At 46.6% G+C, this 26128-nt stretch overlaps 1 protein-coding gene across 3 annotated transcripts in view; it reads left to right on the plus strand.

The window, feature by feature from the left end:
* Positions 1–26128, plus strand: part of LOC129705632 (UPF0606 protein KIAA1549L-like) — a 140242-nt gene that overhangs the window by 40159 nt on the left and 73955 nt on the right. For all 3 annotated transcript variants that reach the window (XM_055649283.1, XM_055649281.1, XM_055649282.1), the window contains exons 3-7: positions 1127–1756; positions 5097–5212; positions 6076–6295; positions 10555–10691; positions 18497–18665. In XM_055649283.1, coding sequence (XP_055505258.1) covers positions 1127–1756; positions 5097–5212; positions 6076–6295; positions 10555–10691; positions 18497–18665 — 1272 coding nt within the window. The remainder of the gene's footprint in view (positions 1–1126; positions 1757–5096; positions 5213–6075; positions 6296–10554; positions 10692–18496; positions 18666–26128) is intronic.

Below are 26128 nucleotides of genomic sequence, written 5' to 3' on the forward strand. Positions count from 1 at the left end.
CTTACTGTTAGACTAATCTGTGTCTGCCTATGATGCATATCCCTCCATTCCTTGCACATCCGTGTGTCTATCTGAAAGTCTCTTAAATGACACTAAGATATCTACCTCCACCAACACCCTTGGCAAGTCAAGTCAAGAGAGTTTATTGTCATGTGTGCCAGATAGGACAATGAAATTCTTGCTTGCTGCAGCACAACAGAATATTTTAGGCATAAATACAGATCAGATCAGTGTGTCCATATAACATAGAATATATATATATATATACACACATTAAACTGATAAAGTGCAATAGGCTGTTATAGTTCAGAGTTTGTTTGAAGTTGTGTTTAATAGTCTGATGGCTGTGGGGAAGCAGCTATTCCTGAACCTGGATGTTGCAGATTTCAGGATCCTGTACCTTCTACCTGATGGCAGCAGAGAGATGAGTGTGTGGCCAGGATGGTGTGGATCCTTGATGATGCTGGCAGCCTTTTTGAGGCAGCGACTGCAATAGATCCCCTCGATGGTTGGGAGGTCAGAGCCGATGATGGACTGGGCAGGGTTTACAACTTTTTGCAACCTTTTCTGCTCCTGGATGCTCAGGTTGCCGAACCAAGCCACGATGCAACCGGTCAGCATGCTCTCTTCAGGCAATTAATTCACTGAAGGAACTCAGCAGTCGGGCAGCATCTGTGGAGGGAATGGATAGGCAATGTTTTGGGTCGGGTCCCTTCTTCGGACTTATCTCGCCCCCACCAACTCTAGCTCACTGAAGGGGTCGCACAGTGGCGCAGTGATAGTGTTACTGCCTCACAGCGGCAGAGACCTAGGTTCGATCCTGACCAAGTGCGTTGTCTGTACAGAGTCTGCACACTCTCCCTGTGACTGCGTGGGTTTTCTCCGGATGCTCCGGTTTCCTCCCACACTCCAGACGTACAGGTTTGTACTTTATAATTGGCTTCCGTAAATTGTCTCTGGTGTGTAGGATAGAACGAGTGTATAAAATACATCATAAAATGTGTTGGATAGCACCAGTGTAGAGGTGATCATTGGTCAGTGTTGCCTCGGTGGGCTGTAGAGTCTGTTTCCACGCTGTGTCTCTGAACTGAACTAAAAAAAGTCTTGACAAATTCTTTGATTTCAGCTACTCTGCCGAAGAGCTCAGATACCACCATGGTGACCCCATCGCCACCCGGATTTCACCTCAAGACCGTGACTCAACCCGAGACAGCCAGACGCGCTTTGACGCCGCCATCGCTGTCTCCGTCGACGACCGTCTTCAACCAGGCAGCGGCCACTGGCGGGGCGACCACGGCGTGGAAGTTGGCGGACAAAACGACCAGCGCCACCGCCCTGCCCACCTGGCGCTGGACGTCAACCGCCATTCCGCGCCAAACCCGGATGATGGCGCCCAGCGCCGCCACCTTCACCTCCTCCACATCCCCTCCGCGCCAGGCCCGGACAATGGCGCCAACCGCCGCCTTCTCCTCCTCCTCCGCTCCGCGCCAGACACGGACAATGGCGCCCACCACCACCACCATGACCGCGCCCACCGTGAGAAGGACCTCGACGCCACCCGTGCTGGCCCTGACCGCGGCACTAACCTCACTCACCACCGCCGCCGTCATGAGCACCAGGGGCCTGCGGGCAACGGCCCAGATCATGGCCACCGCCGCCGCCGGCAGCAGCAGCAGCAGCCGGTCCACACCCGCCCGCTCCTCGCCGACTCCCGGTCTCAACTGCAGGTTGTCGGACCAACTCTGGGTCAGGACAGGTACGGGAAAAGTCTCTGGAACTTCTGTTTTATTTGTCTTTAGAACGGAAACAGGACATTCGGCCCACCGAGTCCGCGCCCACCAAAGATCACCGTACACTAACACACACACACACACACACACACACACTACACACACACACACACACACACACACACACACACACACACACACACACACACACACACACACACACACACACACACACACACACACACACACACACACACACACACACACACACACACACACACACACACACACACACACACACACACCACACACACACACACACACACACACACACACACACACGTAAATATACATTTATACCATGCCAATTAACCTAGTGCGGGATGAAACCAAAGATCACACCTGTCTGATTCAAAGGGATCTTGATTTGGGATCCTCTAAAATTGAAATTGGCCTGGGCCTCAGTTCACCTATCAGAGGGCCTGCTTCTTCCCCGCTGTTATCAAACTCCTGAAAGACATTGTCCTATGTTAACAATGAATTCCCAATCTTCCAATCTACCTCATTGTCATTGTTGCACATTTTTTATCTGCACTTTCTCTGTAGCTGTAACACCATATTCTGCACTCTATTTATTTTTCCCTTCACACGACCTTAAGTACTCGTGTACGGTATGACCTGTGTGGATAGTACACAAAGCGAAGCATTTCACTGTCTCGGTACACGTGGCAATTATAAACCCCATAGCAATTAGATGATTTATATTGAAACACAGTACCACACTTTGACATGGCTTCATATTATAACAATTATACAATCTGAACTAAAGCCTGAGTTGTAAATATACACGAGTTAATTTACAACTCAGAGATATGAATATTGATTTCTCTAAATTCAAGTACCCCTTGATTTCCCTCTCTCTCCATCCCTCCCCCTCCCCAGTTTTCTTAGTTTCATTGTCCTCCTGATTAATTTTACTGTTTGTAAAACCTCTTTGTCTCCTTCCCCTCAGCCAACAATAAACCATTGTACATTTGCTTGACCTTCGTCTGCTTTGATCAGTCCTTGTCACACCTCGCATGCTCTTTGTTCCCTTCCATATCCCCTGACTCTCAGTCTGAAGAAGGGTCTCGACCCAAAATGTCACCCATTTATTCTCTCCGCGAATGCTGCCTGTCTCGCTGAGTTACTCCAGCATTTTTGTGTCTCCATGTTTTTTAACCCTGAATCTAAATATAACTCATTGCATTAGCTGTAAGGATGGACAAAACTGGATTGTTTTCTCTGTGTAAGATGCCTGGCAGATGCTGGTTTTCACCAAAGATAGACACAAACTTCCACCTTCTCCAGTAAAGAGGGGGAAAGATCACAGTCTCAACTGCTTGTCATATCTTAACTGCATCGTAATATTTTCCACAACAGAATTCCAGCTAAAGTTACTTGCTTATTTACTTACTGCCTATTATGCCCCCTGGCATGTAGGGCAGCAAGGAAGGACCTCCACTCCAGTCTGTTCTGGACTAGCTTGTGGACACTACCCCAGGTCAGGTCCAGTGTTTTCATTTCCTCCTCTGCAGTTCGACACCAGGTGGTTTTGGGTCTCCCTCTTTTCCTTTTCCCTTCTGGTGTCCAGTGCAGGGCTATTCTTGGGATGCTGTCCGGTTCTTCCTTTCGGCTTTCACCATTGACATTCATCCTAGCGTCTGTCGATAGCCCTGGAGGTCCATCACGCCCAGTAGAGTTGTTTCCTTCAGTTGCTGTTTCCGTAACATATTTGTTTTACGAGACAGGGTTGTTAGCTCTGTGCTCAACCTCCAACCTGGAGGACCAGTGGATCGTTCTTTGTCTCGCCTCTACCCTTCGACCTGTCCAGCATGGGAGACCCTAACTGAGCTCTAGTGGTCACTAAGACACACAAGCTCCCCGACCACGACAAGGTTGCAATCCAACGGGGAGCAGTATTTTTAAAAAAAAAAGTTTGCTACTCAATGAGCCAACATTGTTTCCAAAGTTTTTACAGACCCTTTTGGAGACAATAGACAATAGACAATAGGTGCAGGAGTAGGCCATTCGGCCCTTCGAGCCAGCACTACCATTCAATGTGATCATGGCTGATTATCCCCAATCAGTACCCCGTTCCTGCCTTCTCCCCATATCCCCTGACTCCGCTATTTTTAAGAGCCCTTTCTAGCTCTCTCTTGAAAGCATCCAGAGAACCTGCCTCCACCGCCCTCTGAGGCAGAGAATTACACAGACTCACCACTCTCTGTGAGAAAAAGTGTTTCCTCATCTCCGTTCTATATGGCTTACTTCTTATTCTTAAACTGTGGCCCCTGGTTTTGGACTCCCCCAACATCAGGAACATGTTTCCTGCTTCTAGCGTGTCCAAATCCTTAACAATCTTATATGTTTCAATGAGATTCCCTCTCATCCTTCAAAATTCCAGAGTGTACAAGCCCAGCTGCTCCATTCTCTCAGCATATGACAGTCCCGCCATCCCGGGAATTAACCTTGTAAACCTTCGCTGCACTCCCTCAATAGCAAGAATGTCCTTCCTCAAATTAGGGGACCAAACCTGCACACAATACTCCAGGCGCGGTCTCACTAGGGCCCTGTACAACTGCAGAAGGACCTCTTTGCTCCTATATTCGATCCCTCTTGTTATAAAGGCCAACATGACATTCGCGAGACAAGGTTATTTTCTCCATCGTTGTATCCAACTGGGAATTTATTGGAGCTGTGAAGCAATGGTGTCCCTCAGAAACAGTTGAGCAGAGGATTTCAGAGGAAGTGAATTAAAAAATAAATAAATCTGCAGACTAAGGGAGTGGTCCCGTTTAGATATGAAGGGAATGGCTGGAGAATAGACATTAGAAAAAGATTAAGTAGAGTGAAATAACAAAGAAAATGCAGTTGCAGGTTTATACCAAAGATAGACACAAAATGCTGGAGTAACTCAGCAGGTCAACTGGGCGACATGGCAGCACAATGGTAGAGTTGCTGCCTTACAGCACCGGAGCCCCAGGATAGAGCCTGACTGCGTGTGCACCCTCTCCCCGTGTCCTGCGTGGGTTTTCTCTGGGCGTTCCGGTTTCCTCCCACAATCCAAAGGTGTGCGGGTTTCTAGATTAATTGGCCTCGGAAACAATCGTAAACTGTCCCTAGTGTGTAGGATAGTGCAAGTGGGTGGGCCGAAGGGCCTGACTCTGCTCCGTATCTCTAAAGTCGAAAAATCTGACAGCGTTCCTGGAGAACATGGATAGGTGACGTCTGGGGTGAAGAAGGGTCTGCCCCACCCCTCTGTCAGTTTTCTCGAGCCGTCTTCTGTGAGTGTTTGAGTTGATCTGGGTATTCTTCTTCTCGCAGTGGTGACCTTGTCCTCGAGAAGGGTCCAAACGGATGCGATCTTTAAGCAGAACCTGACCCGGGGACTCACCGAGGCTCTCCAGCGAGCTTTCTTCAATAATGGTATTCATGCCGAGGTCAGTGGTTCTCCTCATTGTTAACAAACTCTGATCCCAAATTTAAAAATCCCTGAGCCGCACGACTCGTGGGTGTAGAACGTAGAACAGTGCAACAATAACAACTTCTATTACATGTAGCTTGTTCCAAATATCTACCAATCTCCTGTGTGAAAAGGTTGTATCTCAAATTCCTATTAAACCTCTTCCCTCTCACCTTAAACCGATGTCTTCTGGGTTTTGTTTCTCCCTACCCTGGGGAAAAAAAGATTCTGTGCATTCTCTCTATCTAGTCCCCTCATGTTTTTTTTACATCCCTATAAGATCACCCCTCAGCCTCCTGCGGTCAAAGGAAAAGAGTCCCAGCCTGCCCAACGCCTCCCTGTAGCTCAGGCCCTGGCAACATTCTCATAAAACTTCTTTAAAACCCACTCCCTGCTCCTTTGCAAGATGAGTTTAATAGTTTGTGGAAAACTAATGGGCCTGTCCCACTTACGCAACTTTTCCGGTGACTGCCGGCATCCGTCATAGGTCGTTGCAGGTCGATGAAAATTTCCAATACGTTGAAAATCCAGCGGCGACCAGAAAGACGCTCCGACTCTTTGGGCGACTGAGGAGACGACTCACGACCATACAGGCGACACCCTGGCGACATGTCGCGGGGTGAAGCCTGTACGGTCGTGAGTTGTCGCCCAAAGAGTCGTGCCTTGTTCTGGTCGCCGCTGGATTTTCAATATGTTGAGAATTTTCGGCGACCTGCAACGACCTATGACGGGTGCCGGCAGTCGCCGGAAAAGTCGCGTAAGTGGGACAGGCAAATCTCCAATGGAAGAAATTTAAATTTTCCCAGATATTTGATCAAAGTAAATGTTTTTGTTTACCAGATCGAAAGCCTCGACAAAAGGAACAAGGTCTTTGTTGGGTTCTACACGGTGAGTGGAAGTGAGGTTTACATTCCCGCCACGGTGACTGAAGTCATTGCTGACTACGGCGTCGAGAACCTCAGCCGCGACCTGCAGAGTTACGTCCCAGATGTTCAATCAGTCCTCATCGCTGCCTCACCCTGGGCTCCGCTCCCCGCTCCCTGGTTCCAATTGAGGACAGGTGGGTATCGTATTGTGTCTGGTCTCTTCCCTTTTATTAGACAATAGACAATAGGTGCAGGAGTAGATCATTTGGCCCTTCGAGCTAGCACCGCCATTCAATGTGTTCATGGCTGATCATCCCCAATCAGTACCCCGTTCCTGCCTTCTCCCCATATCCCCTGACTCCACTATTTTTAAGAGCCCTATCTAGCTCTCTCGTGAAAGCATCCAGAGAACCTGCCTCCACCGCCTTCTGAGGCAGAGAATTCCACAGACTCACCACTCTCTGGGAGAAAACGTGTTTCCTCTTCTCCGTTCTAAATGGCTTACTCCTTATTCTTAAACTGTGGCCCCCTGGTTCTGGACTCCCCCAACATCGGGAACATGTTTCCTGCCTCTAGTGTGTCCAAGCCCTTAACAATCTTATATGTTTCAATGAGATGGCCTCTCATCTTTCTAAACTCATGGAAGCATGGAAAATAGGAGTAGAAGTAGGCCATTCAGCCCTTTGAGTCAGCACCGCCATTCAATATGATCATCCAGAATCAGTAACCCGTTCCTGCTTTCTCCCCCTATCCCTTGATTCAGCCCGATGAGCTATATCCAACTCTCTCTTGAATACATGACCCTGGCACTTGGGGGCAAGTGTAAACAGAGGTAGGAGTGTCGTCAAACCTGAGCCTATGCTCACGATGGCTGTAGCATCACCACAACCCAGAGACCTCTCGTCCTCTCATCCCGCACGGTGGCGCAGCAGTAGAGTCGCCGCCTTATAGCACCAGAGACCGGGCTTCGATCCTGACTACGGGTGCTGTCTGTACGGAGTTTGTGCGCTCTCCCTGTGACTGTGTGGCTTTTTCTCCGGGTGCTCCGGTTTCCTACAACTCTACATATATGTATGGGGATTTGTATGTTATTTGGCTTCTGTAAAAATTGTCCCTTGTGTGTAGTATAGTGCGAGTGCATGGGGTGGTCGCTGTCCGGCACGGTCCTCTTCAGTCTGAAAAAGGGTCCCAACTCGAAATGTCCCCCATCCTCTTTCTCCAGAGGTGCTGCCTGACCCGCTGAGTTCCTCCAGCACTTTGTGTCTGTCTTCGATATAAACCAGCACTTGCATTTCCTTTTTACACAACCTACGAAGGTGCGTGTCCTTGGAATGTGGGAGGAAACCGGAGCGCCCTGAGGAAACCCACGCGGTCACAGGGTGAACATGCAAACTGCATACAGTTAACACCCGTAGTGGGAATTGAACCTGGGCCCTTGGCGCTGTAAGACCAGCAACTCTACTGCAGCGCCACTGTGCTGCCCCACAATATAAATCATTATTCTCCCCACATTCTCATCAACTCCCCTGAGATTTGACCATTCACATACACTCTAAGGGAAATTTATGGAGTCCAATTAACCCACCAGACCACACTATCCCAAAGGAGTGACAAAAAGGAAAAATATATTCTTGCAGTCGATCTTAGCAATAGGTTGTGAAGGCAGTGTTCTTCATGAATTATAGCTTCCCAACAACCCCCCTACTCCCCCCCCCGTCTGACTCAGTTGCTGATAGCTGTTATTCACTCCAATTTATTCTGTGACTATTTCCTTCATGTTCAGAAGTGAAAGGCAAGTCTACTCCGCCATTCAATCACGGCTGATCTATCTCTCCCTCCAAACCCATTCTCCTGCCTTCTCCCCATAATCCCTGGCACCCGTGCTAATCAATAATCTATCTATCTCTCCCGTAAAAATATCCATCGACTTGGCCTCCACGGCCTTCTGTGGCAATGAATTGCTCAGATTCACCACCCTCTGACTAAAGAAATTCCTCCTTATCTCCTTTCTAAAAGAACGTCTTTCAATTCTGAGGCTGTGACCTCAGGTCCGAGACTCTCCCACAGTGTGTGCGTGTGCGAGTGCGTGTGTGTGTGTGTGCGCGCGTGTGCGTGTGCGTGTGCATTTCCCTCTGGTCCTGAACTCTACCACTAATAGCTCATAGCGTCATAGAGTGATAGATATAGTGTGGAAATAGGCCCTTCGACCCAATGTACCCACACCCGCCACCAATGGAAACATCCTCTCCATATCCACTCTATACAGGCCTTAAAAACAAGGAAGACTTTTAAAGCAGAACTGTATTGCAAAGATATATATATTTAATATTGCATTTATTGTGTTTTAATACAATATTTCAAAGCTTTGTATTTTTAAATGCAAAAGAAATGTTTTATTTTCATTTGTAAAAAAACGCAAATACAGTGATTTCAGGTTAATTTAGTTGTTGCATGTGTATGAAGTGCACATTTCTCCCACTTAAAAGTAACGAATGAACCGTTTCACTGTCAATGGGGCAAATCATGAGTCCACAGTGTTTAATGCTCATATGCACTGGGACAAGAACAATAGAATTCCTACAAGCTGCAGCTGTACAGACACATTAAATGCAACAGCAAATTTACAATATATGATCAGTTATGTTCGGTAAACCAGTGCAAGCCAAAGAACATAGAACATAGAGCAGCTCAGGAACAAGTCCCTCAGGAACGCTGATCATTTCTCCAGTTTTGAATATCAACTTATTATAGTTGGTCTTATCTGTCCACTTTTAATTGTTCTTGTGTATCGCCCACCTAAAATGCATAAGGACTTTATCTCACAATTTGGTGATCTTATCGCTAGCTTGTTGCCCAAATTTGACCGGGTCCTGATTCTTGGTGAAATTAACATTCATGTCTGCTGTCCCACTAAGCCTCTTGTGAGTGAATTCATGAACCGGGTTGAGTCCTTTAATCTGACTCTATTCACGAATGGACCCGCGCACAAGCTTGGCCATACATACACTCGACCTGGTGTTACTGTCCGATCTCCCAATCTGTAATACAGAAATTATTGGTGCCTGTCAGTCTGATCATAGTGCAATTATCTTCGATGCATCTCTGCCTTTCTCTCCCTCAAAATCCCATCTCCCTGCTTGCTACTCCCGCCACGTAAACTCTTTGACTGCCAGTAATTTCTCTGAGGCTCTCATAGCCGCCCCCGACATCTGCACCATCGAGACGTCTCCCCTCCATCTCAGCATCGACGACCTCATTTCTCTATTCAACACCACTTTCTCTTCCATCCTGGATTCTGTTGCTCCTCTTAAAATGAAAAAGCCTAAGCCTAAAGGCTGGCCCTGGCTCAATGACACCACCAGAGCACTAAGAAGAGAGTGCAGACAATCAGAACGGAAGCATAAATCTGATAAGCTGCAATTTTCCTTTGAACTTCTGAGAAACAATCTTCTCAAATACCAGGAAGCAGTAAAGTCTGCGAGAACACAATACTTTTCCAACCTCATTTTGAAAAACGCCCATAACTCCAAGGTCCTTTTTAGTACCATTACCTCTATCATATGTCCTGCCCCCAGTACCAGCTAGGCTGGGTCCCCTGCTAAGTATGAGGAATTTACTACTTTCTTTACCAGCAAAGTTAAGAACATCAGAACAAATATTTCCCCTCCCATCCATGACCTAGATGTCTCATTGGTCTGTTCTTCGAAATTAGACTGTTTCCAACCTGTTACTCATCCCTCCCTTGTAAAGATGGTCTCCATTATGAAACCTGCTACCTGTGCCCTCCACGTTGTCCCCTCTGCCCTTCTGAAGGATGTCATTGCTATAACCGGTCCCAGCATCCTTGCCATCATCAACAGTTCTCTGGCCACTGGCACTGTTCACACCTGCTTCAAGCACGCGGTGGTCCAGCCCCTCCTGAAAAAACCTAACCTAGACCCCACCTTGCCAAGCAACTACAGACCTATTTCCCAAACTTCCTGTCCTTTCAAAAGTCCTTGAAAAGGTAATTTTAAATCAACTTATGCCTTATCTTCACCAAAATTCCATCCTGGAAACTTTCCAATCAGGTTTCAGGGCCCACCACAGCACAGAGTCTGCCTAGTTGAAGGTACATGACGACCTACTTCTCACCATTGACTCCGGCAACTGTGCAATCCTGCTCCTTCTCGACCTCAGCGCAGCATTCGATACAGCCGACCACACCATCCTAATTGTCCGTCTCCGGTACGGGGTTGGTATTGATGGCATGTGTTGGATGGCCCAGAACTTCCTCCAACTAAACAAGAGTAAGTCTGAGGTCACCCTACTCGGCCCCTCGGAATCCATCAAAACGATAGCAGGCAGCCTGGGAAGCCTTACCCTTTACTCAAACCACACATCAAAAACCTTGGCGTGATATTTGACTCCGCGTTGGTAACCCCCCCTCTCCCTCTCGTTGTCTCTGACCCAGTGCTCCAGTTTGTCAGTACCACGGACATCATCAAATTCTGCAGCTTCGTGCAGATCATGGAGGCGAGACTCCAGAGAGCATTCGAGGAGGCCGAGTCACGAGCCGCCACCGCCGCTAAAAGCAACTTACGAGTTCAGGTAAAAACTCTTTACATTGAAGGCGGGTGGGTTGGAATTGGTTGGTTGAACTTTCCCCTTCTTTTCAAGCAGTTTTGGACCCCATTTCTGAGGAAGGATGTGCTGGTGTTGGAGAGGGTCCATAAGATGTTTATGGTCCCAGGGATGATTCGGTTTCATATGATGAGCATTTGAAGGCTCTCTGGAGTTTAGAAGGACCTCATTGAAACTTACCGAATAGTGAAAGGCCTGGATAGAGTGGATGTGGAGACGATGTTTCCATTCGTGGGAGATTTTAGGACCAGAGGCCGTAGCCTCAATAAAAGGACGTACCTTTATAAAGGAAATGAGGAGGAATTTCCTTTGTCAGATGGTGGAGAATCTGTGGAATTAAATGTTTGCATGTGTGCTTGTGGATGTTTGTGTGTGTTTTCTTTCTGCTTCTCCCTTCATAGAAACATAGAAACATAGAAAATAGGTGCCATTCGGCCCTTCGAGCCTGCACCGCCATTCAATATGATCATGGCTGATCATCCAACTCAGTATCCCGTACCTGCCTTTCTCCATACCCCCTGATCCCCTTAGCCACAAGGGCCACATCTAACTCCCTCCTAAATATAGCCAATGAACTGGCCTCAACTACCCTCTGTGGCAGAGAGTTTCCAGAGATTCACCACTCTCTGTGTGAAAAAAGTTCTTCTCATCTCGGTTTTAAAGGATTTCCCCCTTATCCTTAAGCTGTGACCCCTCGTCCTGGACTTCCCTAACATCGGGAACAATCTTCCTGCATCTAGCCTGTCCAACCCCTTAAGAATTTTGTAAGTTTCTATAAGATCCCCTCTCAATCTTCTAAATTCTAGAGAGTATAAACCAAGTCTATCCAGTCTTTCTTCATAGACAGTCCTGACATCCCAGGAATCAGTCTGGTGAACCGTCTCTGAACTCCCTCTATGGCAATAATGTCCTTCCTCAGATTTGGAGACCAAAACTGTACGCAATACTCCAGGTGTGGTCTCACCAAGACCCTGTACAACTGCAGTAGAACCTCTCTGCTCCTATACTCAAATCCTTTTGCAATGAAAGCTAACATACCATTCGCTTTCTTTACTGCCTGCTGCACCTGCATGCCTACCTTCAATGACTGGTGTACCATGACACCCAGGTCTCGCTGCATCTCCCCATTTCCCAATCGGCCACCATTTAGATAATAGTCTGCTTTCCTGTTTTTGCCACCAAAATGGATAACCTCACATTGATCCACATTATACTGCATTATACCCTAAGAGCTAAATCTCTCCCTTGAAAACAACCAGTGAATTAGCCTCCACTGCCTTCTGTGGCAGAGAATTCCACAGATTCACAACTCTCTGGGTGAAGACGTTTTTCTTCATCTCAGTCCCAAATGGCCGACCGCTTATTCTTAAACTGTGACCCCTGGTTCAGGACTCCCTCAACAATAGCAAACATTTCCCCTGCATTTAGCCTGCCCAATCCTTTAAGAATTTTACATGTTTCTATAAGATCGTCTCTCATCATTTTAAATTCCAGTGAATACAAGTCCAGTCGACTCATTCTTTCAGCGTATGTCAGTCCCGCCATCCTGGGAATTAACCTGCTGAACCTATGCTGCACTCCCTCAATAGCAAGAATGTCCTTCCTCAAATTAGGAGACCAAAATTGCACACTATACCCCAGGTGTGGTCTCACCAGGGCCCTGAACAACTGCAGTCGGACCTCCTTGCTCCTAAACTCATATTCTCTCGCAATGAAGACCAACATGCCATTAGCTTTCTTCACTGCCTGCTGTATCTGCATCAGTGACTGATGTACAAGTACACCCAGGTCTTGTTGCAACTCCCCTTTTCCTATTCTGACACCATTCAGATAATAATCTGCCTTCCTGTTCTTGCCACAAAAGTGTAGATAACCTCACATTTATCCACATTATACTGCATCTGCCATGCATCTGCCCACTCACCCAACCTGTCCAAGTCACCCTGCAACCTCATAGCATCCTCATCGCATCTCACACTGCCACTCAGCTTTGTGCCATCCGCAAACTTGGAGATATCACATTTAATTCCCTCATCTAAATCGTTCATATATATTGTAAATAACGGGTCCCAACACCGAGCCTTGCGGCACTCCACTAGTCAATGCCTGCCATTCTGAAAAGGACGCATTAATTCCTACTCTTTGCTTCCTGTCTGCCCACCAGTCGTCTATCCATGTCAATACCCTACCCTGGAGAGAATGGATGGGTAACATTTTGGGTCGGGGCCCTGCTTCAGACAATGGATAGGTGACAGTCTACTATCAGTGAAATGATCCCTTTTAGGACCACGTTGAGGAGCTCAAGGCACAGCTAGTCAATCTTCTCTGGAGTAAGCTTGTTCAAAATGCCTCTTCAGACAATGGATAGGTGATGTTTTGGGTCAGGACCTTTCTTCAGACAGTTTGACAATCTTGTGGATGCTTTGTCTTTCTCTTCCCGCTGAATTTGCTGCACTTTGCCAAATCTCAATGTTTCGTTCGATTGTTTCATATTCTGAGTAGCTTCTAGCTGCACCGTGGAGGATGCCAGCAGTGTTGGAAATCAACCTTTTTAAAAATAGAAAGATTTTGTTCACATTCATTAAAATTGCAGGGAGGTGTGGGAAGGATTAGTTGCTTGGCTGGGAGCTCCATCAATCAAAGTCCTTGCTGTTGGAAGTGATATATGCATGTATATAAAGAGATGAAGACTGGAGGGAAATCTGTTCGTGACTCATTTTGGAACATAATTGGATGACATGGTTTGCATGATTGAAGCTTGTTCCTGACATACATTGGAATCTAACAGCTTATTGATCCCTTTGCGTACCATAGCGATCACCCCGTACACTAGCGCTATCCCACACAATACGGACAATTTACAATTTTTACAGAAGCCAATTAACATACAAACCTGTACGTCTTTGGGGTGTGGGAGGAAGCCAGAGCACTAGGGAAGAAACCCAGGCAGCCACAGAGAGAACGTGCAAACTCCGTACAGACAGCACCCATCGGCAGTATTGAACCCGGGTCTCTGGCGTTGTAATGGCCTTGACCACGGGTACGAGTTCACTCCAAGAGCTCTCCCGAGATTTAAAAAAATGAAACTCGTGGTAAGCACGGAGAATGAACATAGTGGGTACGTCGGAGCTTGGGGATGTCTCTTAGCGGCTCGTAACGCTAACGGCAGGTACTCGGGAAGACTCGCTAAAGGCAGGTAAACTCGGTAAGACCCGTGAAGATTTTTCAACACGTTGAAAAATGTCCACGAGAGCCCCGAGTACCGACGAGCGGCCATTATCGTAAATCTCCGAGTTCGAATCGGGGCAAACTCGGGAGAGCTCTTGGAATGAACTCGTGCCGTGGGATGGGACCATAAGGCAGCGAATCTACCGCTGCGCCACCGTGCCGCCCTCTTAAAACTTTGCAATTTATGACGTCTGAGATTCAACCTCTAGATTGCTACTGTTGCCAGGGTAACCAATGCAACATGGGACTGAGGTGGAAGGAATGCTCCATTTGGACAACACACCCTGTGGTACGCAGACCTCTTCCAGTTTATAATGTCAACCACTAATATTAATGGGTCTTGGTTACTGCTTGGCTTCACTACAAACCCAAAGCAAATGTCAAGTTTGACATTCTGACTCCGTTTCCCGTGATTAGTCCAGTAAATTTATTGCAGGTCCCACAGTGCCTTGAAGTTGCCCTTTCTCAGATCAATTTAAACTTGTGAGCAATTGCGTTCACCATGGCAATGGACCTCAGATTGGCCTTCTTTTAGATATCTAATCAATTCCCCGCCAATTCAACTCCTTTGTCAAACTGTAATTTGCTTGTTATTAATCTACCGCTTTGCAACCTCAAAGCATGAGCATAATTTACAAACATTCCTTTTAATTCTGGGCCAGATCTTTCATTCAGTTTAGTACAGTTTAGAGATACAGCGCTGAAACTGGCCCTTCGGCCCACCGAGTCCACACCGACCAGCGATCCTCGCACCTTAACACTATCCTACAATAGGGACCATTTAAAAAACATTTTATGCCAAGCCAATTAATCAAACCTGTACGACTTTGGAGTGTGGGAGGAAACTGAAGTTCTCGGAGAAAACCCACGCAGGTCACGGGGAGAATGTGCAGACTCCGTACAGACAAGCACCCGTAGCCAGAATCGAACTTTCACGACCTAATTCACGACCTTTTTTACCCGTGGACATTTTTCATCATGTTGAAAAAACGACCCGACCTACTTGATGCCACGAGTACCTAAGACCTGCCTATGACCTTGTGATGATCATGCTGCGAGTATGAGTCAAGGGCAAACTTGGCAGAGGTCGTGAATTAAGATGTGAAATTGGGACAGGCCCTTAAGGCAGCAACTCTACTGCTGTGCTGCCCATGGTTCATGGTTGTCCTATTGATGTCCTGATTCATCCTCTTAATACATTTTTGGGCTTTTCACTGCTGTTATCAGGCAGCTGAACCATCCCTAACAACAACTAGAGAGCAGTCCTGAGCTACTATCTACCACATTGAAGACCCGTGGACTATCTTTAATCGGACTTTACTAGACTTTATTTTGTACTGAACGTTATTCAAGTTATTCCCTTTAGCATGTATTTGTATGCTGTGGATGGCTTGATTGTAATCATGCATTGTCTTTCTGCTGACTGGCTAGCTACACAACATAAGCTTTTCACTGTACCTCAGTACAGCGTAGAGCTGCTGCCTTATAGCACCAGAGACCTTGGTCCGATCCAGACTATGGGTGCTGTCTGTGCGGAGTTTGTACGTTCTCCCTGTGAATGTGTGGATTTTCTTCGGGTGCAATGGTTTCCACCCACATTCCAAAGGTGTACAGGTTTGTAGGTTAATTAGCTTTAGTAAAAATTGTAAATTGTCCCTTGTGTGTAGGATAGGGCTGGTGTACGGGGATCGTTGGTCATCACAGACTAGATGGGCCGAGAGGCCTGTTTTACGCTGTATCTCCAAACTAAATTAAATTAAACTAAACTAATTTGCAGTTAGCTCTTTTGCTTTTTTTGAAAGGATTGTGAGCACAGTTCTTGGATGAGGGTGATCTGTGGGTCCCGGCGAGACTAGCAATTCACGGCCGAGACCTAAAGATTTGTAATGAGATCCCACTTGTGTTTCTGGTCCATTAGTTCAGGTTTGACGCAGTGCCTGAGGACCTTCACTTCCCCGAGAACCTTCATGTTGAAAAACCGCATTTTATCTTCACTGCGCAGTTTTACAATATTCTGAAAAACCTCCTACTGTACATGAGTGATGCCCATCAAGCTATTTGCGTATATAATGTACCATTCAGTATGTGTTGTGTGGTTACGTGAGAGAGAGCTGTGGAAGTGTCTCTGCAGGAGAGTGTGTGTGTGTGTGAGAGAGAGTGTGAGAGAGTCTGTGAGTGTGTGCAAGTGTGTCTGAGAGAGTGTGTGTGTGTGTGAGAGAGAGTGAGAGAATGAGTGTGTGCAAGTGTGAGCGTGAAAGTGTGTCTGTGAGGGTGTGTGTGTGAGAGAGTGTGTATGAGAGAGAATGCGAGTGTGTGCAAGTGTGATTGTGTGAGATGGGTTGTGTATGAGTGTGCATTCTGTATTGTGTATGTGTGTGCGAGAGAGAGAGTGTGAGCGTATGTGGAGTGTGTGTGCATGAAAGTGTATGAGAGGATGAGTTTGTGTGAGAGTGTGAGTGAATGTGAGAGAATATGTAAGAGTGTGTATGCATGTGAGTGAACATGTGAATATGTGGATGAGAATTGGCGTGTGAGCGCAATGTATTTGTGAGCTGTATGCAGTGTGGATACTCTGCTCTGTTTGCGTGTGTTTGTGCACATGTGCACAGTGTTTGTGTGTGCCCCCTCATAAGTGATAGGTTGCAAAATTGGGCCATTCGGCCCATTGAGTACACCGCCATACAATAATGGCTGATCTATCTCTCCTTCCTAACCCCATTCTCCTGCCTTCTCACCATAACCCCTGACACCTGTACTAATCAAGAATCTGTCTACCTCTGCCTTAAAAATACCCATTAACTTGGGATCCACAGCCTTCTGTGGAAATGAATTCCTGAGATTCACCACCCTCTAAAGAAATTCCTCCTGATCTCCTTCCTAAAGGAACTTCCTTCAATTCTGAGGCTGTGACCTCAGGTCCTCGACTCTCCCACAGTGTTTGTGTGTGTGTGTGTGTGTGTGTGTGTGTGTGTGTGTGTGTTTGTGTGTGTGTGTGTGTTTGTTTGTGTGTGTGTGTGTGTGTGCACATTGCGCATTTGTGTGGGTGCTTGTGCATGTGCGTGTGGTGTGTGCCTCGACGTGTTTGCGTGATGCAGAGTTATGGAGTGAGCCGACTTCTAAAAATGTAACATTGCCTCAGGTATATCCACAGACATTTTGCTCAGGTTAGATATGAAAGACTTGACATGCAGATGAAAAATGCACAGCACTGCAAATAATATTGGGCAGAGGGCACATGCTTATTTTTTTTATTCTCTCATGAGATCTACGCATTTGATATCCCACTCGAACTGCATGTGGAAAAATGCTGGTCTCAGCAGTGACCAGAACAACCTACGGGAAAATAAATTAACAGCATTGGGTTTTACACATGCTTATTGCGAAATGTACTCCTTAAAATCCATTAAAATCTGCATGAGTATTTTGACTTGCCTGCCCAAGGATTCAGGGCGTCTGTGGAATTCAAGGTGTTTAACAAACCCATGCAGTTTATGTGGGTAATCATTGTTTAAAGGCTTTGTATCATGTTGGGGATGTACTGTGTGGTGCTATTTAAAGGGGAGCCGCCTGGAAGCAGGAAGGTACATGAGGGCTAGCCCGGTGGCGTGGTGGTAGCCTGGGCAATGGGGTGGGGGTGGTCAGATGGTGGCAGTTTTTTTTCCACATACTGTGTTTTCCCCGAGACACCTTTTTTCTTAATGCTTGTTAATTTCCAGAGTCATTTTTAAGTGGTTCTCTTGTTCCCGATGGTGTTGCAAAAGTGTTCCCTAATTCATCAATCGCATTGTATGCAATCCAAATAGAGTCAGAGCTTGGAAACAGGTACTTCGCCCCAAATATGCCCATGCCGCGTCTACACTTGTCCCACCTGCCTGCTTTTGGCCCATATCCCTCTAATCCTACCCTATCTATGTACCTGTCTAATTGTTTCTTAAACATTTGTAATAGTACCTGCCTCAATTATCTCCTCCGGCAGCTCGTTCTTCTTCTTCTTCTTCTTGCGTATGGCGTGCACAGCCTAAAGTTGTAGGACAACTTGAGGCAGCTTGTTCCATACACCCACTACCCTTTGTGTAAAATATTACCGCTCGGGTTCCCATTCAATCTTTCCCCCCTCAACCTTTGTCCTCTGGTTCTCGATACCCCTATTTTGTGCCTTTACTCAATCTTTTAGAGTTTAGTGTTTAGAGATATAGTGCGGAAACATGCCCTTCGGCCCACCGAGTCCGTGCTGACCAGCGATTCCTGCACATTAACACCTTCCTACCCATACTAGGGACAATTTATGCCAAACCAATTAAATTGCAAACCTGCACGTCTTTGGAATGTGGGAGGAAGCTGAAAATCTGGGAGAAAGGTCCCGGGGAGAACGTACAAACTCCGTACGGGCAGCACCCGTTGTTAGGATCGAACCCGGGGCTCTGGCGGTGTTAGGCACCAACTCTAGCGTGCCGCCCTATTCTGAAGTTATGAAAGCGCTTGTTGCAGCACAATTAGCTGTAGTCTGAATGAGGTGAATTCCTGTGTAACTTGTTCTCCTGTAGATATTGAACACCTCGGTGCTGGACAGATCCACAGCCGTCACCATGGTGTACATGGTGAGGAATCAGAGTACGCTACTCAATGGGACAACAGCCAGCAGCCTATTGCACCACCTGACCCCCGCTGAGCTGGGATACTACCTCGCCTACCCGCCCCTGACGTTGGCTGAACGTAAGTAACTTCTCCATCCTGCCGTTTTGTTTGGTGTTTGAACCTGAGATCTGAGGTGGGCAGTGCAATTCACCATCTGTACCAAGGAGTTGGCTGGAGGAAGTGTGGTATCACAGTGGTGGTGTGTTCAAGGGATACAAAGGGCCTTCAAGAGGACAAGGTGAGTGATGGAGCATAATGTAGAAACATGTGGGCCATCCATGTCAGTCATTTTTCATCATTGGCGGTCACTCGAAACGAGTCCGACTGTCCTCTTTTGGGAGGACGCCCGTGTGTCACTTTGTTTCACGTGGGGAGACTGGTGCACAGACAGCCACCACATGGTCCTTGACAGATCTGGGTCAGGATCCAGCGGCATGGAGTCTTAAGACGACCAGGGACCCTTTTCCGCTGCAGCTTTCATCCGCCTTCCCAGCCGTTGTGACTCTCCACTAAAGTCAGCCATCGTCCTCCGCCTGTTCCACCGTTGAGGTCTTGGTTGGATTTCTCTTCGTCAGGAACCTCCCCCTCGACCTTACCGCCATGGGTGGCCCTACCAGGAGCATCGCTCCAGACGGCATCGCTCTCAGGAACTCTGAACCACACAAGTTGTGCGTCTCATTTATTTATCCCTGGAGGGAAATTAATCGGCCAACCTTCATAAAACACAAGATACATGAAACATGAAATTAAAATGACGAGTGGAAAGGATTGTGGATGTACAAAGATTGGGGAGGGGAGATGTACGAGTATAATCAAGCCAATCTTCAGTACAACAGGTAATACCAAGAGAAAAATACCACATTACAGGATACAGTGTTCCAGTTCAGTTCAGTTTAGTTTCTTGTCACGTGTTCCGAGGGACAGTGAAAAGCTTTTGTTGCGTGCTAACCAGTCAGCGGAAAGACATGGTTCCAATCGAGCCATCCACAGATACATGATAAGGGAGTAGCGTTTAGTGCAAGATAAAGCCAGATTAGTCTGCTCAAAGAGGTAAATAGTAGTTAATTACAGTTATAGAGAAAGCGCATATGTAAAAAAAGTGCAATGGAGTGAAATGAGGTAGGTTGGAAGATGGAAACTATGCCCTGGTTTATGGGAGAACCATTCAATAGTCTGATAACAGTGGGGATGAAGCTGTTCCCGAATCTGGTGATCAGTGCATCTTCTGCCTGACGGGTGAGAAGGGAAGAGGGAACTCACCCAGGGTGTGATTAGCCATTGGTTATGTTGGTTGCTTTCCTGAGGCAGCGTGAAGTGTAGTGTTAATGTTCAAAGGAACCTGGTGTGCTTTTGTACAACGTTTCTGAAGTCAGGTCCAGCAAGTTGAATATGGAGGGAAATGGACAGAAGATGTTTATGCTCCTGTCCCACTTAAGTGATTTTTTTTAGGCGACTACAGGCGACTAGGCTGTCACCACATGGTTGCCGGGGTGTCACCTGTATGGTCGTGAGTAGTCTCCTCAGTCGCCCAAAGAATCGTAACATTTTTCGGATTGCCGGTAGATTTTGAAATGTTCAAAACTTTTCGGCGACAGTTGGCTTGACGCCAATGAGCGTAGCTTGACTTTTCCTGATGTAGGCGCTGTCGTAGGTTGTCGCCAGGATGTCGTAGGTTGTTGCCGGTTCTGACTTCAGTGAATTCCATTGGCAACTACCTACGTCAACCGGCGAGAGGTACCGGCGACTGATTGTCTTACCTTTGTCGTAGCTTGTCGCGGGTGGACGAAGGTTGTCGTAGGAATGGTCAGGTGGACGTCCTAATGGGTCGGCGGTTGTCGGTAGCTTGCCGTTGACTAGGAGGTAGGTTGTTGTAGACATTATGGGGGGGGGGGGGGTGTTCCAGTCGCTGGTTTTTCGGCGACCTGCTACCACTATGACAGTCACCGGCAGTCGCTGAAAAAATCGCCTAAGTGGGACAGACCCGTTAGGGTTTGGATGTATGGCAGAGATGGCTGGAGGGTTTGTTTGACCTATTACTGGGATGTCAGGACTTTCATATGAAGAAAGACTGGATAGACTCGGTTTGTACTCGCTAGAATTTAGAAGATTGAGGGGGGATCATATAGAAACTTACAAAATTCTTAAGGGGTTGGACAGGCTAGATGTAGGAAGATTGTTCCCGATGTTGGGGAAGTCCAGGACAAGATGTCACAGTTTAAGGATAAGGGGGAAGTCTTTTAGGACCGAGATGAGGAAAACCTTTTTCACACAGAGAGTGGTGAATCTCTGGAATTCTCTGCCGCAGAAGGTAGTTGAGGCCAGTTCATTGGCTATATTTAAGAGGGAGTTAGATGTGGCCCTTGTGGCTAAAGGGATCAGGGGATATGGAGAGAAGGCAGGTACAGGATACTGAGGTGGATGATCAGCCATGATCATATTGAATGGCGGTGCAGGCTCGAAGGGCCGAATGGCCTCCTCCTGCACCTATTTTCTATGTTTCTACTGCGCTGAAGTCGGGGGTCAAGTTTTTAATTGTTGTCTGCACCAGGAACACAACAGTGAAATTCTTATTTGCTGCAACTTTGCAGACACTTTCATGCACAAGCACTACAAATAAGCGTACAGTTACTCCAGCACTTTGTGTCTATCTTCGGTATAAACCAGCATCTGCAGTTCCTTCCTACACATAAGATTCGGCATGTTGTTTTTTTGCTCGAGATTCCAGCATCTGCAGTCTTTAGTGTTTGCAAAGTCCCCAGAGTGTTCCTGTAACATGAGCCAAAGACTGAGAGCATGGACCCTAATGAGATATATAATGGTAATTTAAATTTGCTGGTGAAATGAGTTATACAATATATAGTTAATCATCCATGAAAGAATTATTTTATGTTTTGGGTAGCAGAAGGCTTCAGTGTTGTCACTTTTCAAGCCCTGTTGACTATTTTTGATAGAATGAATTTAAAATAGTAATTGAGTTATGTTAACTGAATATTAAATCCCTGTTTATGCATGCAAATCGAAAATGAGGAAGTGAGGACAAAGGTAGTTAAAATGCTAATGAACCTCCCTCCATGTTTTCTTCTTTATGCAATCAATTTTTTTTTTTTAATATTCATGCTTGAGGTTTGGGGTTGCCGGGAAGGCAAGGATTTGTTCTGCACAGCTAATTGCCCTTGAAAAGTTGGCAATAATTCTCATTCTGACTGCAAACACAAGGAAAGGTTGGCTCACTAGCACACAAAACCCTGTGGAAGTGCAGCTCCCACAGAGCTGGAGACTCAAAGAACTGCAGACGCTGGGACCTTGAGCAAAACACAAAGTGCTGGAGGAACTTAGCAGGTCAGGCAGCATTTGTGGAGGAAATGTACAGTGACATTTTGGGTCACTGGAGTATGGTGTACAATTATGGTCGCCTAATTATAGGAAGGATGTCAACAAAATAGCGAGAGTACAGAGGAGATTTACTAGAACGTTGCCTGGGTTTCATCAACTAAGTTACAGAGAAAGGTTGAACAAGTTAGGGCTTTATTCTTTGGAGCGCAGAAGGTTAAGGGGGGACTTGATAGAGGTCTTTAAAATGATGAGAGGGATAGACAGAGTTGACGTGGATAAGCTTTTCCCACTGAGAGTAGGGAAGGTTCAAACAAGGGGACATGACTTGAGAATTAAGGGACAGAGGTTTAGGGGTAACATGAGGGGGAACTTCTTTACTCAGAGAGTGGTGGCTGTGTGGAATGAGCTTCCAGTGAAGGTGGTGGAGGCAGGTTCGTTTTTAATCATTTAAAAATAAATTGGATAGTTATATGGACGGGAAAGGAATGGAGGGTTATGGTCTGAGCGCAGGTATATGGGACTAGGGGAGAATACGTGTTCAGCACGGTGAGAAGGGTCGAGATGGCCTGTTTCCGTGCTGTAATTGTTATATGGTTATATGGTCATAAGATCAGAAGACAGAGGAGAACAATTAGGCTACAAAGACAGATGTGTACAGCAATTCGTTCTTCCCACGCACAATTAAAGCATGGAATAATCTCCACCCAACTATAGTTATCCAACCAGATGCAACTAAATTTAAAGTAGCTATTTCTTCCCAATAACCCTTTCTGGCTTAATCCCTCCCTTCACCACCTCCAGTTTAAATTCCATTTGGAATATTTTGGAGGACCAAGAACCAAGAACCAAGGCCATTTGGCCCATCGAGTCTGTTTCTCCATTCAATCATGGCTGATCTATTTTTCCTGCCTTCTCCCCGTAACCTTTGACGCTCTTACTAATCAAGAAGGGCCGAGACCCTTCTTCAAACTGATTGTGGTATGGGGGGGGAAAAGTTGGGAAAGAGAGTTTGGATCAGGACAAAGCCTGGCAAGTGATAGGTGGGGGAAGGAACTGCAGATGCTGGTTTACACCGAAGATAGACACAAAAAAAGCTGGAGTAACTCGGCTAATCAGGCAGCGTCTCTGGAGAAAAGGAATAGGTGACGTTTCGGGTTGAGACCCTTCTTCAGACTGAGTGTCAGGGGGAGGGAAACAAGAGATATGAAAAGGTACATAAAACAAATGAATGAAAGGTGTCCAAGCGGACATATCAAAGTCAGCAACGATGATCAAGGAAAAATGGAGCCCACAATGTTTGGGGTTGGTTAGATATTGTCACATGTACTGAGATGGGCAGTGGGCAGGTGCTATAGACCTGTACGGGAAGATAGACGCTCCCGCTCCCACGAGTCTCGGGCAGATGGGGCTCGTCAGCCTGGGAAGCCAATCCATCTAGGAGGGGGAAAACCTCCACTGCCTTGTGGCCATATCCCGTCATGGAAAAGGCTCCAGGAGTAAACCTCAAGAAAATCCGGAGCCCCATTGCCTACAACCTCGCTCTGGCAGCTCCTGCGATGGCGCTGGTGCCAAACTGTAACAACCGTGCTGTTCCTTTGGATCGATCAGCGACGTGGAGAGGGGGGACCTGCTGCATGGCCTGTCCTCCATATGACATCGCCCAGGCTTGCATCCGACCAGGATGCATCACCCATGGTCAGTCATGACCGAGAGGGGCCTACTGAGATACAGTGAAAAGCTTTTTTTCCCCCCATGCTATCTAGTTCAATCAGATAATACTATACGAGTACAATCAGGCCACAAGCATAACAGGTAGAGGAGGAGAAAATGGTGCAGAAAATAGTTTATAACATTGTCGCATAACAGTTCCAGAGAAAAAGTCCAATGGTCACAATGAGGTAGGTTGGAAGATTGTGACTATACCCCAGTTCATGGAAGGATCATTCAGCAGCCTGATAACCGAGGGGATGAAGCTGTTCATGAATCTGGTGGTATGTGCTTTCAAGCTTTTATATCATCTGCCTGACAGGAGAGGGGAGGAGAGGGAATAACTGGGGTGGAAAAGCTCCTTGATAATGTTGGCTGCTCTTTCTTGGCAGAATGAAGTGTAGATGGAGTCAATGGTGGAGGGAGTCTGGCCTGTGTGATGGACTGGGCTACATCCATGAATCTGGTTTAGTTTAGAGATAGAGGCCCTTCATCCCATCGAATCCACACTGACCATCGATCGCCATGCACCAGTGCTATGTCCTACCTAGTAGGGGCAATTTATAGAAGCCAATTAACCAATTAAACCTGTACGTCTTTGGAATGTGAGACGAAACAGGAGCACCCGGAGAAAACCCACGTGGCCATAGGGAGAACGTGCAAACTCCGAAAAACAGCATCTGTCGTGAAGATCGAACCCTGGTCTCTGGTGCTGTAAAGCAGCAAATCTACCGCTGTGACACCATGCCTCCCTAGTTGAACAACAGCAGAAGCCTAGTATTTTATCAGGGAGTCCCTCCTTTCTGCACCAACTGAGGCTAAGGGGAGATCTTTTCGAGGTGTATAAAGTCATGAGGGGAGTAGATAGTTTGAACGCACAGATTATTTTTCCCAGAGTAGGGTAATCAAGAACTAGAAGGCATAGGTTTAAGGCGAGAAGGGAAGATTTAATACCAAGGGGCAATTTCTTCCACACTGAGGATGGTAGGTAGATGGAATGAGCTGTCAGTGGAAGTCATTGAGGCAGGTACAATAATAACATTTAAAAGATATCTGGACAGGTATGTGGATTGATATATCTAGAGAGATATAGGCCAAATGTGGGCAGATGGGACCAGCTTAGATGAGGCTTTTTGGTCCATATGGGAAAGTTGTGCCGAAGGGCCTGTACCAGGTCGTGTGACTCTGTGGCAGAATATTGATTGAAGTTATCTGTACATTTCTTTGTTTTCCGTCTTAATTCGCCAACTTTGTTCTCTAGAGATTCTCCTATCTATCGCCGTTAACTTCTCCCTATTTGTATATCCATCAAATCTTTTACTGTTTGTTTTGATATTACACTCAAGTTTTATATCAAAATCAATTTTAATTTGTGTTATGATCTTTTTCTGTCTTTCGCTGCCTGATCATAAAAACTTGCCAGACTCTGGTCTACCACAACCATTGTTACTCCATCTATCCTGTCTAACATTATTTCCAGTCTAACATTATCCTTGACCTCTTTGTAAACCACAAATTGTGGTTCCCAATTGGAAAGGGAAATTCCATGGGGAAAAGGGCCTGCCCCACTTGGGCGTCATTTGCGCGTCACGCAGATGGCGTGCAAAGATTTTGTACATCCCAAAATCCTGGGGCGCCGCGCGCGACCACGCGTGACTGCCTACGTCATCGCGCGCGCACCATGCGTGCGTGATGCGCGCCTCACGTGGACATCACAACGCGCGTCGTACATCGTGACGCGTATATGATGTTGCGTAAATGACACGCAAATTACGCCCAAGCGGGACAGGCCCTTTTCCCTATGGAATTTCCCTTTTCCAATAGGGATAAATTCCTGCTTAAATGTTAACACCAGCTGGTTGAATAGTATGAGAATGGGGAAAATATTGGGCAAAATAATCAAGAGAGTTTAATCATCTTATACACCGACAATGGAACAATGAAATTCTTACTTGCAGCAGCGTAATGATGTTGTAAATACAATACACATGGATAATAATATATAATAAGCGAAAATTAAATTAATAAAAAATCAGCAAAAGGACCCCAAAGTGTTTAGTGCAACTAAAGACAGTTCATAGTTGAGGTTAGTGTTGTGCAGTGTTCAAGAGCCTGATGGTTTAGTTTAGTTTAGAGATACAGCGCGGATATAGGCCCTTCGGCCCACTGAGTCTACACTGACCAGCGATCCCCGCACATTAACACAAGCCTACACACACCAGGTACAATTTTCACACGTATACCAAGTATACTATCCCAAGCCAATTAACCTACAATCCAGTACATCTTTGGAGCGTGGGAGGAAACCGAAGAACTCGGAGAAAACCCACGCGGCCGGGTGGGGGGGGGGGGGGGGACATCGTGCAAACTCCGTACAGGCAGCACCCGAAGATGAGTCATGATCTTGATGAATGGGATCAATGGGCCGAATGGCCAGCTCCTGCTCCTAGTTGGTATGCAACTACTGATGAAACCCCAGTGTGTTTTGCTTTAGATATCCT

The sequence above is a fragment of the Leucoraja erinacea genome, chromosome 18 (assembly GCF_028641065.1).
Source record: "Leucoraja erinacea ecotype New England chromosome 18, Leri_hhj_1, whole genome shotgun sequence".
Lineage (NCBI taxonomy): Eukaryota > Metazoa > Chordata > Chondrichthyes > Rajiformes > Rajidae > Leucoraja > Leucoraja erinaceus.